The sequence below is a fragment of the Lepidochelys kempii genome, chromosome 1 (assembly GCF_965140285.1).
Source record: "Lepidochelys kempii isolate rLepKem1 chromosome 1, rLepKem1.hap1, whole genome shotgun sequence".
Taxonomy (NCBI): Eukaryota; Metazoa; Chordata; order Testudines; family Cheloniidae; genus Lepidochelys; species Lepidochelys kempii.
In genome coordinates, this window is record NC_136380.1 from 194,490,902 (window position 1) to 194,510,095 (window position 19,194).

Here is a 19,194-nt window from a genome sequence, read left to right on the forward strand (position 1 = left end):
TATTTTTTTTTAATTCCACTTGAAGCGTTCATTTTACTAGTGAATGGGCACAACATGAAAATAGCATCATCAAGGGAAGAAACACACACACACACACACAAAGAAACAGCTTTACTTTCTATTGTTAGAACATCAAACCCACTCATGAATCAGTTTTCCTGCTCACACAGTTAAAAGCACAGAACCCCCAATAGCACTAAAGTATATCACCCCACAGGGTTATAATACATCACCTACTCGGATTTATGTATTACAGAACTCCGGGCTATTGCTCAATTACCATCCTTTTTTAACTATTCACAATGATTTAGGAGGCCAAGTAGGATCTAGGATTTGAGCCTTCAAAATTTGTGTTTTTGGGAAGATGGATGGTCCAGTGGTTAAGGTGCTGGCCTGGCACGTGGGAAACCTGGGTTTAATTCACTGCTTCACCATGGACTTCCTGAGTGAACTTGGGCATGTCACTTAGCCTCTCTGTGCCTTAGTTCCCCATCTGCAAAATAGGGATAATAGCACTTCTCTACCTTACAGTGAGGATCAAAATATTGGGACGGGCTTTGAGATCTACTGATGAAAATATAAAAGGAGTACTTGTGGCACCTTAGAGACTAACCAATTTATTTGAGCATGAGCTTTCGTGAGCTACAGCTCACTTCATCGGATGCATACCGTGGAAACTGCAGAAGACACTATATACACACAGAGACCATGAAACAATACCCCCTCCCACCCCACTGTCCTGCTGGTAACAGCTTATCTAAAGTGATCATCAAGTTGGGCCATTTCCAGCACAAATCCAGGTTTTCTCACCCTCCGCCCCCCCCCCCCCGCCCCACAAACTCACTCTCCTGCTGGTAATAGCCCATCCAAAGTGACCACTCTCTTCACAATGTGTATATTATGGTTTCCAGCTTTCCTCTGAAAACATGAATGCTAGAAATTTAACACACATACACACGCACACACTCTCTCTCTCTTTTTTAAAAGTAATATTCTCACAAACCACCAGGAATGAATCCAGGAGCTTGGGCTTTCCAAAAAACCACCAAGAGTGTTGGCAACACCGTGAAGGACATAGTTTACATGTATGTCACGGTCCACACCTCTCCAAGCATATCTAGCAAAACTCCACAGGTGGAGGCATATTATTTGTCTCTTCTCATTTTGATGCTGCTTCCAAAGCAGCCGCAAAACAAGGTCTGAGTCTGAGCTTGTCTGTGAAATAGCTGAAAGAGTCCTCACAGTGAGAAGTGCTCAACTTTGTTGCTGAGTGGCAACAGTCTGCATTCATCAGGCTGTTCACCACAGGAAAGAGGCCAAACAATTCTGCTGGCCCAGATATTGTGGATTCAAAGAAATATTTTAAAACCAACTGTTTTCCAACAAGCACTTTAGCACTACAGCCCTTTCCGTTTTTTACAAAAAGCTATTTGAAAAATTCTAGCCCAAATATGAAGGGAGCAGTGGGGAGGCATTCTTAAGAGGTGAACTCGATCCCTTTCGTGCATTTGGGTAATTAAAATAGACACACATATTTATGTACAATTCAAGTGACTGGGGAATAAAGACTACCTTTACTGAGGAGAAAATGGCTCTTTCACTCTAAACTATAATGCTAATAAATGGCAGCGAGCACATGTGGTTCTGCCAGAAGTATTTAGCAGCTATTGAGCTTTTGCCCTTGTGCAATAAAAGTTTTATAGTTTAAGTTGAAGCTGACCTACAATGGTTACAGGATACAAATCAAAAGCCTGCCGTCGCTCCTACTGAAGACAATAGCAGAACTTCCACTAACTTCCATGTTTTAAACTAACAAAAATTCCATGTACTCTCAGCATTGTTGGCTAAGATTTTTAAAACCGGGGGCCAGATTTTCAAAGGTACTTAGGAACTTAGGAACCTAAAGGTTCAGATAGCTACTTTTGAAACTCCCACTAGGTGCCTCAGTGAGTTAGACACGTAATTCCCATAGAAAGGCAATGAGAGTTAGGCACTCAGTCCGCTTAAGAGCTTTTGAAAATCCCATTAGGAGCCTATCTGTACCTTTAAGTGCCTGAACACCATTGAAAATCTGGCCTTGGTGCGTATAGCTAGGCTTCTAAGTTCATGTTTAGGTACCTATATAAATGACCCAATTTTCAAAATTGCTGAAGTCCATGAGAATTGCTGGGTGCTCAGCACATCTGAGGAAATTCAGAACACTTATTTAGATGCCTAACTTTTGGCATCCAATTTTGAAAGCTTTAACCATTTGCAGTAAAAATCTTGAGATCCGATGACAGCAATGGTGGAATACCACCACAGTGAAAAGCTTTTTATGATCTATTTCAAATCATAATTTTCTGAAACGTGTCAGTTAGTTTAGATGGCTTCATAATTAGACCAAAAAATTGCAATATGAATGTAATTTTATTCTTTCCTCTTATAGGTCGCCACCTGCTAGCCTGTAAATTGCCTGTCTTTAGGAAAAGGCAAACAACACTTAACACGATTTGTGTTACCCCACTTGAGAATCCCCACAACAAACCAAGCACTAAATAATATGAACTAATAATATTCAAAATGAGGTTTCAGTTGATTATGTTTATTTTACAGTGTGAGTCTGATTATGAAGAGGTACTAAAGACAATTCAGTTGTAGACTATTGTTGCTAATTATTATTGTTGTACTGCAAAACTGTTTGAAGAATAAAAATTATACGCTTTATATCTTCTACACATTCTTGGAGCTCATTTTAATGATCTGAACTCCCTTGGATATATTGTTTCTCTTCTATAGCAAATGCACAATGTGTTCTTAAAGCCAAGAAAAACTAAATCATTACAGGAACAGTGACATATAATAGTATGATTAATAGTTCCAGATCTGTCACTTCTCATGAGTTATGCAATTATTCCCCTCCCAACCCTTACTAAATAAAAGTTTCTTTCAGCAAGAGAAAGAAAGAAAGATTAGATTTACTTATTTTGAAAAAAAAGAGTACAAAATTTTCCTCTTTCCAATATATGTATCATATCTATTCATTGACTTTTCTTAATTTTTAAAAGCACTGCCTAATTTAAAGTGGGAATGCAGAATAAATTAGGAACTTCAGTAACAGAAACAAACCCATAGTTCATCTAACTTAGTATCCCGTCACAGACTGTGAACAGTACTGGGTGCTTCAGAAATTGTTTACATCTGCTTTATACATTTTTATTTATAAAGTATGTCTATGCCATGTACAGTGCTTGTCTTTCCTTACTATTTCTGAACATGTCCCAAGACAGAAGCTCCAGAAATAAGTAGATCTCCAGAGAGCCATATGATCTAATACAGCTCCCTCAAGATATCCAAACTTCATGTGTGTTTGGAAACAGTAAGAAATGATCCTAAATAATATGGATTAACATAACAGTTATGTTTAACATAACAGTTATGGATAACTGTCTCTTTAACTGTCCTAAGGATAGCTCTGACTCAGGCTCCATCTACTGCTTATTCTATAGTCTATGAGCTCAGATGTAGTGTTCTCCTTTTTCATTGCCCCAGCAGTTGCCTTGTTTGATGTCAAACTCCATAGTTCCCCACACAATCCACGTTAAACAACTAAATTACTATCTTCTGTTTCGGGCTAAGAAGTCTATCCTATATAACCGGCTACAGTCCAACCCACTCCAACATCACCCCCTCACATTTAAATTGTGAGATGAAAGACATTTTATGAAATGAGGGACTTTTCATGGGATTCCCGCATAAGGGATTTTGATGACCTATTGTTCACTGATTCAGGGATTGGATTCCGCCTTAGCAACACTTGCGACCTGAGCAGTTACACATCAGAGAGAGAACAGTGAATAGGCAAAGTGAACAGTTCATGAACCAATGGCAGCTTAAAAATGATTTGGCCAAACTATTTGGTGAACACTGATTTTATTAGCAAAGGAAAAAAACAGGCTACGTTTTTGGAATTTTGGGTTCAACAAGGACTGTTTAACAGGCTCTATTACCAATAGGAAATGCACAGTTCAAGATAATGCCATCTATCAGTACTGTTGATTAACATGGAATGGACTTTTAATTATGCCTTCCTTGGGCACATGCCTGCCACGCCTTTCTGGGCGGACAACATGCCATTTACAGGCTAGCATCATACGAATGCTGTACCATGAGCTCTATGTCCATTGCATCCAGAAGATTACCAAGGACAGGATAGTTTGGATACAAACACACTGCTTCCCTTGCACTCTGATTCAAAATAAAACAAGCATTAGTGACAGTAACACACACCAGCAACCTTAAAATGAAAGCATTGTACAAAACCACAGGGCACACAGTCTTACTTTAGAAAATGGCACTTCAGAGAATTTCTGATATACTATGTACTGTGACACATTTATATCATCATGTTAAATACTAAGACATTATAATGCACAGAAGATAAGACATTTACAGCAGAAATTCTGTTGACAACCACATACAACTGGAACAGTACATACCTCCTTGGCCATGTCAGTGTATTTTTGCTTTTCTTTCGGGTCTAGAACAGCCCACCAATCTGCCAATATCTTGGTAGCACCACGATTGTCCAGACGGGGGTGTTCCTGCCGCACAAGGGAGCGATGACGTTTGCAAAATAAGAGAAATGCGTTCATTGGCCTGCGGGCTCGCTGCTCTGAGGATTCATCATCTTCGGTTTCATCAGCATCGTGCTCTAGACCTTCAGTCCCAAGAAGTTGGACCTATTAGCACCAAAAGAGAAATGTTAAAAAAAATAAGTCAGTCAATAAAACATGGATAAGCATCACCCATTATATTAAAATTTGTGCATGCATATATATATATAACTAAAACAATGATACACACATGCCCTTCCCAAAATATGTCTACAGTAAATCTGCCAATGTCTTGTACCTAAGCAGAGGTCAGTAAAAAGCTTGTTCAAGCCAAAGTTTCACTCTGAAACTCTCTTGCCATACTTGAGCTAAAATTAAGAGAGGGAACAGGTGAGGGCCATTCTCTGCCACCAGCCTAGAGAGTTCAACCTCAGGCACTGAAAGCAAGAGCAACCCATTACATAACTGTCACAATGCAACAATGGAGAAAGGACATCTTAGTTAACTTAGCCTGGACCATGTAGCTTGCAACCAACAATGTGAACGGCCACTGGAAATGAACAGTTAGCTAGCACAGAGGACTGGTGCTATGTAGTCCCAGCAACTCTTTCCCCACTCAAAAGCTGTGTTGCTGCACCACTCCGTACAATAACTAAAAAGTTGCCGAATGCTTTTCAGAGGGTAACCCCAGCTGGAACACCACTGTAGCAATTCAGCCTTGAGCTCACAGATGTAAGAGTCCCTGTGGCAAGACCCACCTCACAGAAGACAAGTCAAAGCCACTGGAGCAACGATAGATATAATAGTACTATTGTATAACATGGAAGCCCATTTTATAGTACAGAAAAGTTGTGGAGCAAATATGATGCTGCCAATATAAACTGTATCCGCAAAGGTGAGGTAACACCTCCATCAGAACTCACCCTCACAGCCTCAGTGCATTTCTCTAGTTACTTCTCCCTACCCATCTGCATCACTCTGTCTTATCCATGTTTGGCCTAAGCCAGTTTGCTCCCAACCTCGTCCCCCACAACACAACTCTATCAGACATCAAGGCGATGCGGATCTGAATATTAACTGCATCTTGGGGACACTGCGGATCATGATCTCTCCTGTCTTCCCAACCCATCCTTCATCAACCAGGACGAACTGTAAACTTGTGGGACTCCACATGCTGTGTCCCTTGGGATGCTACGCCCCTTGGGAAACAAAACTGAGGCCAGGGTCTGTGAACAATGCCAAAGACAAAGTAGTAAACCGATGAAACACCATCCCATCTGTGCCCATAATATCCCAGAAGAGTCAAATTTTGTGGGCAACAGTAGCAAAAGGTGTTGACAGATCTAACAAAGTTAATGCGGCATCTCACTGACTCCATCACCTGAAGGAGATATTAAACCATGGATATCATTGTCTCTGTACTAAACTCCTTTTTTTAAAGGAGTGCAATAGATTTAAGGCATCTTGTGAAGTCCAGGCCATAAGATATACCACATTCAATTCAAAAGTTTTTGCCAGCATCTTTGTTACAGAATAAGTGTAAAATGGAGAGGTGTATCATATTTTTAAAAGACATGAATGAAACTTTAAAAACTGTAAAATTATTTGCCGAGTATCCCTATATCTCTGCAAAGGCAGACTTCCATTTCTTTTCACTGGCTATATTCATGGTGGAAGAAAAATATACAAAAACAGAATTTGGCCCATCGTCAACAATTTATGGTCAAACTCTCTAAGTTACACTTGTGTAAATGAATATGGAGTTATTTCAGATTATAAAATCAACTAAGAGCTGAATTTGGCCTTTAAAACAGTATCAGTTTCTGTAAGGCCAGACACTGCAATTCACAGGTGCAGTAATAAATTCAATCTTGGTTGTTCATTTTAATCCTGTTGAGTTACCTTGACTATACCTCTGGTAAACATCTTAATTTGAATAATTAAATATATACACTGAAATTTTAAGTTTCCTCAAGCTACTATAAATCCACTCTGATGTTTTTTTGTTTCCTCACAGTTTAATAAAAGGAGAAAATGAGTGCTAGCCCAAAATCCAAAACCCATAAAATATCCTCAAATATGTCACGTTTCTAACTAATGTTGTTTTTCCCTCCAACCCCAAGAAAGTTATCATTTTATCAGCCATGCTCCTGACTCTCAATGATCCACTCAAAGATCTTTATTGAACTTCCTCTCAACACTAATGTAGTAATACTAAGGGCTTATCTTTTGGAAGGGAGTCTACCTTATCGATATCTTCTTCTTCCTCTTCTTCCTCCTCCTCTTCAGAAAAGTCAAGGATTTTCTTTGCAAGTAGTGGATGCCACTGAAGACACTTTCTCTTTGGTCGTTTCCCAGTTCCCTCTCCTTCTGTTGAATGATCCTTATTCCGATTACTGCCTTTCATTACTGTGACCTGCCATGCAAAAACAGCCACAAAAGTCATCTTACCAAATTCAGGCAGATCACTTATGCATGTTAAGCATAAAGGATCATCCTGTTAAGAGCTGAACAAACTAATACCCAATTCAGAGGTTTATCAAATACAAGATTCTCAATTTTTTGACAACACTATATATGGACATTTAATTTAATAAGTTATTAATATGGCATTATGTGAGCTCGCTGTGGATGAATCCTTTCTTGTCTTAACACTCCCTTCAAGCTACCAGATCAACCTGTGACATCCAGATTATGACTACGTAATAATTGGGACACTAGCCCTATCTAGCTCTCTCAAACACACTCTTGCCCAATCTACAGTTCAAAGTATTCACACTTCACCAGCTAAGTGAGTGAGCAAGAGGCTTCAAGCTTCTCCAAAGCCTGTGTCTACTGCAGTATTTCATATTTTGTCAAGCCAGGAAATCCCTCCTTTTAGCACCAGAACATCTCGCCAGCCACACATCTGCAAATCATGCATTTATATTTAGCAATGATGATTTTTAATCCTGTGACACCATGAGCCAGGATTTCCCCAGTGCCATTAACAAGTGCAATAGAGAAATCTGACTCCCAGTCCTAAAGGGATGAATTATGAATTTGAAGCAAACAAGAAGAAGCAATTACACCAAAAACATTTTCAAAGTGCTTGTCTACATGAACATTTACACAATACAAAAACCCCTGAAAGAATGAAGTGCATACCCACACAGTACAGATCATATTCATCCATCACTCTTGCATATTTGTATTTCATATTAAGTGTCTCAGATCTGTCTTATTGAAATTCATAATTATTGCATGTTAACATCCAATTTAAGGTGCTGCTTACAAGATCTGATAACCAGCCATATCTTGAAATAAGGCATAATATCCCTCCATGCATACTGGATACAAATCAATGATTTTTTTTTTAAATCAGATTTTATTTTAAATTAAATTGGATTTTTATTTCATAATTTAAATAATAAGTTTTTCTTTTTGAAAAATACACCTGTTTAAAATGAAGTCTGAATGTAATACGTTAAAGCCTAAATTTATTATAATCTCTTAAAACATTTATATGAAAATAAATACACTGTGTCTATGATCCGCTACCAAAACCTTGAAGTTAAAGGCTGCTTTTCTATATAAAAAAAGCATCAGGGGGAAAAAAATCTAATTTTTGAAGTCAAGCTTTATAAATAGGGCACAATAGTTCATGTAATATATTAAGGCTTGTTTTGTTTATTAAAAATAAATTTTGTATGCTGGTTTAATTAAATTCCAGTTGCCATCCTAACACAGCTTGACAAAAATCATGAACTAAAAGTTAATAATCTACTAAATAAGCAATATATCATTCACTATTTTCTTACATACTAAAAATGTACAATTAATAAGAATCTGAAAATATTAAGCTATATAGTTGCTCAAATAATTGTATATAGTTATAGTGTACCTTCCTAGGTAACAAAAAATAATAAATGACTAAACCTACTATAAAGGCTGTATTTACTTATATGTTTTAATGGTTATATCAACCCATGAAAAAGCACCTTTCTTTAGAAAATAACTGAAGTACAAATGGAAAAGTTGATTAAAATCAATTATTTAAATTGCATTGGCTTAAATCAATCCACCCTTCCTACGTATACCCAAGATAAGAGCTTGCAACTATTTATGGAACTTTTTTGGTTTGTTCATTTGCATCCTTTTGTTAACATGACATTAATGTACACTGTCTTGAGTCAAAGATGATACTGATGGTAACCAGAATTAACATGTAGGAAAATGAGTGAATCTAGACAATGGATAACCTATATGGCCTGTAAAAATATCTGTGGAAGATTTTGAAAGGCTAATGGTCATCTCTCAGTGGCAAGCTAACAATAATGGCCAAATCATGGTCCCAATGCAAATTTCATCATTAATTTCAAATTGGACAAGGGTTTGGCTATTGGGAAAGATGTATAATCATTTAAGGGCAGGAAGGCAATATGATAAAGATGCTGCTTTTTGGAACGTAACTGCAGAACCATGACTTTTTAGTTATAGGCACAGAGTGGAAAAATATACAGTGTTTATCACACCCACAAATATTCAAGTATTAAGACAGATTAGCTAAAACAAGTAACTTGAACAATTTGATGCAACAGCTACTGTTGTTCAGGCCAAATTACATGTTCCATTCCAAACACAGTTTTCAGTTATTAATATTGTACCAGATTCTCAGCACCAGCTCTGTCCCCCTTTGCATAAGGGTACATAATTTGGCTGCCTATGAGCAGTTGAGAAATTCCTTGCTGGGGGAAACTTACTTGCACAAAGATTGCCACCCCCCTCTAAGTGCCCCCCTTCTGGCACAGGAGTTGTGTCAGGGGAGGGAGAGGGCAGAGCTCATCTCCAATACACCAGTTCTCTACTGACACATGGTCTGAAAGCATCCATAAACAGATTTCGTAAGTTAGAGCAGCCTACTGGTACCCTAACTTATATCTGGGTCAGAACAGCTTGAGAATCAGGGAGCAACAACGGAATACATGTTGGCACAGTAAAAGAATCCAATGCAATATTTTCAAGTTAGAACTTTCCATGCTTCATCTCATCCAAGACGTGATTTTTGTTAAAGTTTGGACAAAATCCTTTTGTTCACTTCAGAATTACATAAGGGTTGAGGGGGTAGTGAGAGAAGATACAAGTCACTTGCCCCATATGATCAAAGCTTCACTGAGGAACACGCACACCAAACATCAGAAGCTACCACAGGAAGTTCTAACCTGCGTAATTTCAATAGTCCTCAATGAAAAAGGAAAAAATTCAACTTCAAAAGAAGTTGGTTCAGTAATGTTAAACTGGGAACATTTGTACCATCTTAGTAATTTCACACATGGGCATTCGAATTGTAATTTGTTCTTTTCTCCCCTTTAACACATCAGTTCAGGATGCTTTGGGATTTAGCAGCTTTCCCATAAGATACTTATTTTATTGTTGTGTGTATCATCTTGCTCTTCGATGTAATGCTAATTTAAGCGCTGCTTTTCATGTCAGTTATTTCACTGATAATTATCTGTAACCAATACTTCCTTTAAAATTATATTACCGGCACTATAGAAGTCTCATTACTAATTCAAAAATCAAGTTTAACAGGCAGCTTTCTGCTCCCCCAAGTTTTAAAGAGGATTAAGATAAATCTTCACAAAAGATAAGTAACCCCACAGCATGTTTTATAAGTATTCTCAATTATATCTGAAAATTTATCTAGCAAGTAGTTTTGGAAAAGGCAAGTGAAAACAGGAGCTGAGCACTAGCCATTTCTAAAATTCATAAGGGATTCACGTCATGATCTTTATTTATTATTGTCCCTTGCTCACAAACAATTGTTTATATTTTCCCGATACATAGGCCAAACATTGAGTACCTAATTATCCCTTAAAAACAATTTACTGAATCAAGTACTCATTGTACTGCACATTACTGAATAGGTAAAAATGCATTTTCAGCTTCCTGGAATTTAGTTACATTAATTAGGGTTTTTTCAAATTGTGATATATTTTACCCTTGCAGTCATTATGATGCAATAGTTCATCTATTATGAGACTCTCAATCAGGCAGCTACCAGCTCACCATAACAAGAGAAAAAGAAACTCAGGTCTGCGGCACCAAAATCAAAGCCCTGGATACTAGAGAGGTAGATCTCTTTAGAGAGACACACATTGTCTCTCCTCAATAAAGGCTGGAGTAGTCTCTGATAGGGCCTGAGCCTGTACCCCTTAATTCAATGGGAGTTTTGCCATGATTTCAGTGGGAGAAAGATCGGGGCCACAACAAGGTCAGCTTTCAGTCTTCCCTCTAACTCGGCAGCGGGACAAGGAAACAAAACAAAATGCCCTCATGAAGTATGCAAAGCTATATCCTGTGCCATCAAGACACATTCCCCTCCCACTAGGGTGACAAGATGTCCCGATTTTATAGCGACAGTCTTTTTTTTTTTGGTGTGTCTTTTCTTATATAGGCTCCTATTAACCCCCACCCCCTGTCCCACTTTTTCACATTTACTGTCTGGTCACCCTACCTCCCACAAACTTTGAGGAAAATCACAGCGGGCATTTTCAAGCGATTTGGATCACTATTTTGTAATGTTTCAGCTTTTCTGATTTCTTTTTGGGGGGGGGGGGAGCTCATTTTATTTTACATAATCTTTGGGCTACACATTTCACAGTAGTTTTAATTTGTCGGTGTCTACTGAGAATGATCCCTTGTACCTTCTTCTCCTGGCAGAAGTCTCTCACAACAGGAAGGCCAGAGAATTCCATAGGTGGATCTAAGCATTGTATAGAAAGAATATAAGCCTCTACCAAATTCTATAGGACTTTTCTTTTGCGGACTGAAGCTTGAGACACCACATGTTGAACATTTTCCTTTTGAATAGGTTCTCTCTCCATTCTGCCCGTGTGCTCCACAGATACAGTACACTCATAATGACATATAGTCACAGTTAATAGATTACCAAGGGTTGCTTAACATGACAGCAAAAAATACCTCTAATCCACATGAACTTAATAGTTCCCTCATTTTTCCTTTCGAGTTCTTGGCTACTTACAGTGTAACCACACTGGATAAAATCCAATTAAAGTTCAAGTGAACACATAAATAAGTTAATGGTATCTTGTACTATACTACCATTGCTTACTTATTGATTAACTGAACATTAATGGAATTCATTTAGTTGAATCTTTAGGCTCCTACGTTTATCCTTTTTTCTTAATATATAATCAATAGCATGGTAGCTGATTGTTTCCTACGCAGGGAATTGCTCATGTACAAATAAACGTAGCCAGGTCTAATGGAAAGTTCACACTGACTACAAATGACATTTCTATGTTCTTTACGCAGCTCTATAAACATATAGTGGTGATGCACATTAAGGGCAATGATCTCCGCTCCTGATGCAAAACTATTAATAGGGCTCCAATAACCATTCCACACTGCCATCAATAGTAAAATTAAAAAGCTCTCTCAACAGAATTGTTATCAAAATATTTTTTCAGCCTTTTCCTGCTGGCTATCTTTTTATTTTCTGTTGCTGGAAACACAGTATTCTCTGTCACTTTATAAATATGTACACCCAATGCAAGCTTTCAGCAGAAAAATGTAATAATCTGCAAAAATGTTAAGAGTTTTTTTGGGAGGTGGGGAGGATTGTTTGTGGTTTTTTTTTTACACCTTTACTACATATTTTTTTTCAAATTTAGTTATAGAATTAGATGCAAATTTTCATCTTTAAAAATTCAAAACCCCCAAACTGTTTTATTGTGCCTTTTCTCTGACATCTAATTCCACCCTCCCTCTCCCTACGTTCCTAGATTCTTTACAAAACAGTAAGTAAATATGGCAGTCCAATTCCATGGTTTTAACTTTGGGAACATTGACAGTTGCCTGCATGATTTCTTAACCCTACATGTTGCATTAACACTAATGGAGTACCTGCAAAATTATACATTTACAGTGGTGATAATCAAAATCTTTACAAATGTCTTTACAAGTAATTAAACATTAGGAAAGTATTTATACTAATCTCTATACCAACAGGCTTGGCAAAATTCAAGGTTTATTTTTGTAATTTCAATATATAATGTCTATGTTTATTTTTAAGCATTTATTTTTATCAATTTAAATTTTTACAGTTGCAGGGGGATGTCACACAATTATGTAATGACAGACACTATGAATCAAAATGAAGCTTTATAATTGTTAAAACACAAATTGACAACGTCACATATCAACATATACAAAGAAAATATCCCTATATTAAACCCCAAGAAGTTCTCAAGCAGCATTTCTCTTACTTTGCCTATCTGTAAATTTTTCTCATCAATCAATGTTTCCTGACATTTACTGATAAAAACTGAACCCTTCCAAGCCTATGAAAAGACAGTTGCCTTTTCCATAACTGGTGTTCTTCGAGATGTGTTGCTCATGTCCATTCAACTTAGGTGACACCCAAGCAGTACCCCTCGGAGGTGGGTAGGAGTTCACAGACGTGTAGACTGCAACACAGATCTGCCAAACCCAGAGTCACCCCTGGCCTGCTGAGTGATGGCACAGTGGGCCGTTAATGTGTGCCCTGAGGACCACGTCGCAACTCAACAGATATCCTTGATTGGGAAGTGTGCCTTGCCTGCGCTCTGGCCTCTGATGATCGGCAGCGGAGGGACTCCCATCAACTCATAGCAGGTCTGAATGCAAGAGATGATCCAGTTAGAAATCCTGTGTGTGGACACTGGGAGGCCCTTCATCCTATCAGAGATGAAAAGCTTAGTCGACTTACTGAAACGCTTTGTCAGATCTAGGTAGAAAGCCAGGGCCCTCTTTACATCCAAAATGTGAAGGCACCTCTCTTCACTAGTCTCATGGGGCGTAGGGCAGAAGACCGGAAGCAAGATGTCCTGGTTCACGTGGAAAGTAGGGAAGGAAGGCCGGGTGCCTTGGGAAGGAAGGTCGGGTGGGGCCAGAGCTGGACCTTGTCCTTATAGAAGGCTGTGTACGGCGATTCTGAGGTCAGGGCTCGCAGCTCGGAGACTCGCCTCACCGATGTCACTGCCACCAGGAAAGTGACCTTCCACGATTGGTGAGACAGGTAGCACGAGGCCAAAGGCTCAAAGGGTGGGGCCGTGAGCCTGGACAAAACCAAGTTGAGATCCCACTGAGGGGTCGGGGACCAAACTTGAGGAAAAAGCCTCTCAAGACCTCTGAGGAACCTGACCTTCATGTCATGGGAGAACACTGCCTGCCCCTGGATTGGCAGATGAAAGGCAGAAATGGACACCAGATTCACCCTGATAGAGGAGTGCGCCAGGCCCTGGTACCTCAAATGAAGCAGGTAGTTTAAGATTGACTGCACTGAAGAATGCGGAGGGAAGATGCCCAGTCCAGCTGCCCAGCGGGCTATCCAGGGTAGCTGGCGGGGAGCGGGTTGGGCTACATCACTCCACTGGAGCTTGGGCACGAGATCCTGACGTGGGTGAAGAGTTGCCCGGCATGGGACCTTGCTCACACCAGCACCGGTGCATGTGGCGAGTACATACACCTAAGTTAAATGGACATGAGCAAGCACTCGAAGAATACTAAGTGTAAGAAACACCATAGCAACACTGTCTACTTGCAAAAGCAAAACTCCAGAGATTTGAATGGCAACTCCTAGGTGGTCTAAGATTTCAATGGGTGCCGTATGTGTGTCAGAATGGCAGGATTTTACCAGAATTTCTCTTGTACCCACTACGAAAGTATGAACGAATCTGACTTGCCAGGATAACTGTGGCAGAGTCAACATTTTAACGGACAAGTCAGTATTCTTTGACATATCTACTGCAGAAAACCATCTCTTACATACTTGGTGATGTAGCTTGAATTGCTGTGTCAAAGAACTGATGCAAGTGATAAACAGATCTAAACCTAAACTGTTACGACTCTCAGGTAGAACAGTGGCATCTCAGACTATAAGCGCCTCATCCAACTCCCCTTGATTTCAACAGGAGTTTTTCAAACTGACTTTATTGGGAGTTAGACTGGGCTCTTATTATGTCCACATGGAATACTAACTAGTACATGATCAGGAACGAGGTACTGTTAAGGCAATTTATTAAGCATCTTCCACCCCATACCACACTAGTCAAATTTCTAAGCTACTCTTTAAGAAATACCATAAGAACATAAACAAATACAGAAGGATTGAATCACCAAGACACTGATACTGTTAATGAACTGATGAGGTGAGTTGTCTCAACCAGAAAGCAGGGGTACCGTAAAGAAGCTTTACTCGGCCAACTCTGGGAACTAAGTCATTGATTTTTCCTTCTCACTCCAAGCAGAGAAGCTCAATTCCTTATATTTCAATTACAATTAAAATGCAAGATGATAAAATATATATAAATAAAAAAAGAATGTTTTTAATTAGATAGTTTATTTAGCTCTGGGGTGCCTTGACCTGCAGAATTTATTTTAGATTAATACAACGAAGAAAGCAAATTAATTGGTACTAATTACTGACCAGATAGTGAATGTATTTCTTCTTGTTTCACAGCAGAGAGCCACTAATGAGCTTTTCTAACTTTCACAGAAGTGATGGTTTAATGAAGGACATGCTGTGACTAAACAGAATACTGTCTGCTGGCAGAAATTTGGGATAGACTGTCACCACATGTAACTAACACAGCAACAATTCTTGCTTAATTTTTAATGAAGCTCTCTTTCCTGTTTAAGTAAATGACAAACTATTCCTTATTTCTCTTTTTGAATTTTCATTGATTGGTCCCTTTTTTGTTCTCAGTTTTTAACTTTATTTATCTAAGACTACCCAAGAAATAGTACGCTGTTTGAATTTCTGTGTTTTAAATGATCATGGAATGTCTACAAAAGTTCTCTCTCCTGTCCACCAAAAAAATATGAGCTTTCAAAGAAAAAATGTTTATATGAGAGGAACAAGATACTTGTATTTCCAGTGGCAACCGTTTCCTTCACTCATCATTAACACTTTCTCTTCGTTTCACAAACTCTTTCCCCACTTGGAAACATAGGGAATTATTCATTTCATTTCCTCCAAAACGGTTACAGCAATGCATGTGTCTCAATTACCATCTAAGTAAAATGAAACCACATATATTGCACACACATACACCTCTAACTCCAAATATTCTCAAAAATTAAAGGCGACAAGACAGACCACTTTCCATGTCTACTGCACATAGGGCGACCAGAGGTCCCGATTTTAAGGGACAGTCCCGATTTTTGGAGCTTTTTCTTACATAGGCACCTATTACCCCCCACCACCGTACCGATTTTTCACACTTACTATCTGGTCACCCTACCTGCACGTCAGACCTGTGCTCCACTCTTTGCACTGGCTTCCCATAGACTATAGAGTCTCGGTCCTTATCTTCAAAGCACTCCATAGCTTGGGCCTCCACCTAAAGCTCCAGGATGAAAACTGTGGTCAACCAGAAATTAATTTGGCCTGATGCATTTACTTAATCCATGTGAGTAAACTGTATTTTGTAGAAAGGTGTTGCAGTATTTGATTAAACTCTCTTAGTGAAATCCTGCTTCCACTCAATTAATAGAAAAGCCACCACTGATTTCAATAGGGTCAGCATTTCATCTTCTAAAGCTAAACTGAGGCATCTGTAAAATAGGTAGAATATTGATCTCAGGGGAATTGTGAGGCTTAACTCAATGTTTGCGAAGTGCTAAATGATCTCTAATGCTATAGAACCAAAACAACCTCCTCTCCACATCCCATCTGCACCAGACAGCTGAGATTTTTCAAAGCTTAGTAGGGGATTTAGACACAAAACTGCTTTTAATCTCAAACAACTGGCCTTCATACACAACAGCAACAGAGCAAGAACAACTAACTGGTTTTGACCAAGTAAAGCACTCTCCTACTGGAAATTTAATACAGTAACATATGGTAACATATGTGGTAGCAGGTATAATGGTATTAATGGTAGTTTTGCAAAACGATTGAGTGTGCCAGCACGAGAGTGTTAGCAGATGCTTGCCTTTACACAGAACAAAATATGCACTTAACTAATAGTTCAGAGATACTGTTCCTAGAAATTTCTGTTTTGTAAATATGACAAGTTGACATTACAAGAAAATGAATTCCTCAACTGCTTAAAATGTATTTCTGAGTTTAAAATCTGAAGCTATTAACCAATGACATCAACCTAGTAAATTTTGTTTTAATATAAACGGGTGCAACCATTCTGGGGTACTTAGAAGATCTTAAACAATATCAAAGTTTCTCAGTTTAGAACTTTTCTCCAGCTATAATGCTAGCTGACTGCAAGCTGTGAAGCCAAACCAACTTACAGATTTCTTGTAGCTCTCATGTACTCAAACTATTTTTCAACACTGGCGGACACAAGTGACTAAGGTTGAATGAATCAACTCATGACTCCAAAAATGTGGACAAATTGGAAAAAGTCCAGAGAAGAGCAAAAAAATGATTAAATGTCTAGAAAATATATCCTATGAGGGAAGATTGAAAAAGTTTGGTTGTTTAGTCTGGAGAAGAGAAGACAGAGAGGGGACATAACAGTTTTCAAGTACATAAAAGGTTGTTACAAGGAGGGAGAAAAATTGTTCTTCTTAACCTCTGAGGATAGGACAAGAAGCAATGGGCTTAAATTGCAGCAAGGGAGGTTTAGATTGGACATTAGGGAAAACTTTCTAATTGTCAGAGTGGTTAAGCACTGGAAAAAATTGCCTAGGGAGGTTGTGGAATCTCCATCACTGGGGATTTTTAAGAGCAGGTTAGACAAACACATGTCTGGGATGGTCTAGATAATACTTAGTCCTGCCTTGAGTGCCGGGGACTGGACTGGATGACCTCTCGAGGTCCTTTCCAGCTCTATGATTCTATGATTGAACCTGCGTGCCCCACACCTGGTGTGCCTGGCACAGAGGGGCAAGCCCCCAAGGTGTTTCTGGGGCAGGCCCAGGACTTGTGCTGTGTCAGGGTTGGGTGCAGCCTCACCACTGAGTCCGTGTCCCCAGGGTGGGGAGATGGGGAGGCTGCAGGGTGATCTCCCACCTTCAACCAGCCAGTGGCTTGTGCTCCCCACTGTCACGCTGGAACCTCTGCATTTATTTATTGACAAATAAAACTTTCAGAATTTTAAAATACTGTGCATAGAATTTTTAATTTTTTTGGCATAGAATGTCCTCAGGAGTAAATATCATGTAGCAGCTTTTAAATACATTTGCTGCACCTGACACAATAGGCTCTGTCATCTTTTTGGCTCAGACTTGCAAAAACATGCATATTAACTCAAATGGTGAAACAGTCCAGCCACCAATTCAGAAAGGAATCAACTAGCTTGTTTGTAATGGACAGACTCCTGTTAAGAAGAGGAAGTATCAAACTCCTCCTACATTCAACACACACAATACTCATAGTAGGTGGGCTTTAGACGAGGAAAGAAAGGAGAGGGATGCAGGAAGTGGTTTTGTATAACTCAATCTGGCAGTTATTTTGGTCAGGCAATGGATGGTAGAAGGCAAAGCAGTTACAAAACAAAATAAAATCAGAGAGAAATTAATAAGTATACTGAAATATCCATGCATGACTGTAATGAAAAAACAAGCAAGGAGAAACAGAAGCCATCACTATATATCAGCAGATCTTCATCTAGTGGGCATACTGTGGATGATTATTTTCACATCAGTAAAGATGGACATAATCTATAGGCAGGAGAAAAAAGAAATAGATGGCTGTGTTTACATGACATTGTAAATACCTTTGACACCAAAGGAGAGCAAGAGAACAAGGAATAAAGTCTAAGGGCAAGATTACAGCGGCCTTACATGCCTACACAGGCATAAAGGAGTGTAAAGTTCCTCCTTACTCGCCTGAACAGACAATGCTCCATGTACGGGAAGGGATGGGGAATGGGTGGAACCCTTCCTCTGTTCCCCAAATATACTGGTCAGTGCAGCTGAGGTAGCACAGAGAAGGGAGTGATCTATTATTGGTACATAGCAGCAGCAGATTACGCCGCTGCTGGAACAAATACAGAGACTAGAAAAAAGAACGAGGAGTACTTGTGGCACCTTAGAGATGAACAGATTTATTTGGGCATAAGCTTTCTTGGGCTAAAACCCACTTCATCAGATGCATCACTAGAAAGTGATTTGTGACTCTGTTCTGGAGACAGAACAGCTACATGCAGACCCTTACTCTGGGCAGATTAGTCATATCACAGTCTAATTCCAAAAGCTACTGTAAACATCTGTTACAGGGCAGCAGGGCTGGAGAAGTCAGAAAGCCAAACAATTCCTAGACAGAGTTTTAGAATAATGTCATTAGGGGAGATTTTAACTTCTCAAATATCTGCTTGGTAAAGAGAACAGCAAAAGAGGCAACAGAGGTTTTCTTCAAATTGTCTTCCACTTAAATTATAATCTTAAAAGTACAAAAATCTAACTAATCCTGTATCTAGTTCTTCCCAACTGCTAGAAACTGACTGAATGAGAGAATAAGGAAGCAAGCTTGGGAAAAAAACCTAATAGCATTCCTCTGCATTCTTTACTTCCAAATTTATAACAATTCATCAGTAGCCCTGATCCTGCATCTTGCTGCACATGGGCAGATTCATGCATGCATACGGAACAA

The 19,194-nt window shown here is 39.1% G+C and overlaps 1 protein-coding gene across 8 annotated transcripts in view; it reads right to left on the reverse strand.

Annotated features, from left to right (window-relative positions):
• BBX (BBX high mobility group box domain containing) overlaps positions 1–19,194 on the reverse strand; it is a 199,704-nt gene that overhangs the window by 83,122 nt on the left and 97,388 nt on the right. For all 8 annotated transcript variants that reach the window (XM_073306538.1, XM_073306507.1, XM_073306528.1 and 5 more), the window contains 2 exons: positions 6,841–7,011; positions 4,479–4,721 (listed from right to left, as the gene is read on the reverse strand). In XM_073306538.1, the coding sequence (XP_073162639.1) occupies positions 4,479–4,721; positions 6,841–7,002 (405 nt within the window). In that variant the 5' untranslated portion in view covers positions 7,003–7,011. The remainder of the gene's footprint in view (positions 1–4,478; positions 4,722–6,840; positions 7,012–19,194) is intronic.